The sequence below is a fragment of the Trametes versicolor genome, assembly GCF_000271585.1.
Source record: "Trametes versicolor FP-101664 SS1 unplaced genomic scaffold TRAVEscaffold_213, whole genome shotgun sequence".
In the NCBI taxonomy this organism is placed as follows: domain Eukaryota; kingdom Fungi; phylum Basidiomycota; class Agaricomycetes; order Polyporales; family Polyporaceae; genus Trametes; species Trametes versicolor.
In genome coordinates this window covers 860-2400 of record NW_007360533.1, presented here as the reverse complement: position 1 = coordinate 2400, position 1541 = coordinate 860, and the positions used below count along the sequence as shown (strand labels likewise).

Here is a 1541-nt window from a genome sequence, read left to right as displayed (position 1 = left end):
CGAGCGCGATGTGAACGAGTAGAGACGTGTGCCGGGACACGGGAGGCGTTGGTAGCCTCAGAAGCCCGGAAAGAAACAAAGGCCCGGGCACCACGGGGAATGCCAGCGGCGCATCACGTCGAGCTGTGATCAACGTGAGTTCTCGATGTCCTTCTAGTGCACACGGCCTGTCTGACATACCATATTGCGAGGCCCTCCCACATTGATCGCAAGGGACCACGGCGCGGAACGCGCGGAGGATCTGAGTTGGAGGTGAGTTCTCGCGATTCCACTTCTCGCGACTTGTCTGACGTACTATGGCCCATCGTACGTCGTCGCTGTCCGTTCGACGGCGTGGGAACGCGAAGAGGGCGAGCGGAGACATGCACGAGGACGCTGGGGTCGTTCGCGGTCGAAGATGTCCAGAACGGCCCCGGCGCCACGGCGAATGGCATCTCAGGCGTGTCAAGCTGTGATCGAGGTGAGTTCGCGCCGTTCTGCTTCGAATGGTTTAGCTAACGTACCATTTGTGCGACCCTCTCCTATCGATCGAAGGGTACAGCTGCACAGAGGGCGCGCAGGGCCTGAGTTGACGGTAAGTCCTCGCAATTCCACTTTTTGCAACTTGTCTGACGTACCATGGCCTGCCGTGCGCCGCCGCCTTTTGTTCGACGGCGCGCGAGCGCGAAGAATGCGACTGGAGGTGGCCACGAGGTCGCAGGAGCGGTTTGCGGTCGAAGACATCCGGAAGGGGATGACGGGCCGGACATGGCGGCGCAGCGCACTCGGGTCAAGCTATAAACGAGGTGAGTTCGCGCCGTTCTGTTTCAGATGGCTTAGCTGACGTACCGTATGGCGCAACCCGCCGATACTGTCCGCGGGCAGGTAGGGCTGGATGGCGCGCAGGATGATGCTTCAGCACGCACGCGTCTTCCCCGTGCGCGTGGCAGGGACTCGATGGCGGCGACAGACTGAGGAAGACTGCACAGCCAGAAGAGGTAAGCCCAAGGGCCGCGCGGATCGTGTGCACGATTGCATACGCGAGCAGCGGCAGGGCTGACTGCCAGGCGGTGTGAGCTGGAGCGAATTCGCGCGGATGGGAGATGGTCGAGGATGTCCGAAAGGGGATGACGGCCCGGCCCGGGGAGCCGCGAGGAATGGCCGTCAGGGCGCGCGGCACGCTATTCGAGGTGAGTTCGCGCGGGCTCCTTTCGAAAACAGTTGTCTGACATACCCGAATGTGTCGTACGGCGGCGTGTGCGATTCCGTTGCAGAGGTGCTCGAGGCGAGTTAGCGTGGCCACGCCGTACGATAGCGTGCTCGGTTCCGCGACTGCTGGAAGGGTGGCACGCGCGGGGGCGCTGAGGTGAGTCCGCGCAGGCCAGGGTCCACGTCGAAGACTGATCCGGCCCCAGAAGATAGACACGCGTACCGGTAGAATGGGCTAAACGGCGGGCGCGAGGAGAAGACGCACCCTGGCTGCGGTAGCGCGGTATCCAGACGACCGAGCGGGAGAAGGAGAGCGGGCGAGGACGGAGCACTAGCTCCAGGGTTTCGAAGGG

At 63.0% G+C, this 1541-nt stretch overlaps 1 protein-coding gene across 1 annotated transcript; it reads right to left on the bottom strand.

Moving 5' to 3' along the window:
- Positions 1–113: 113 nt before the first annotated feature.
- On the bottom strand, positions 114–749 carry TRAVEDRAFT_54825 (uncharacterized protein; the record flags this gene model as incomplete). Its single annotated transcript, XM_008047756.1, has 5 exons — positions 114–123; positions 181–241; positions 296–449; positions 504–521; positions 618–749. 5 exons carry the CDS (start codon positions 747–749, stop codon positions 114–116), a joined length of 375 nt encoding a protein of 124 aa, XP_008045947.1.
- Between the last annotated feature and the right edge of the window lie 792 nt (positions 750–1541).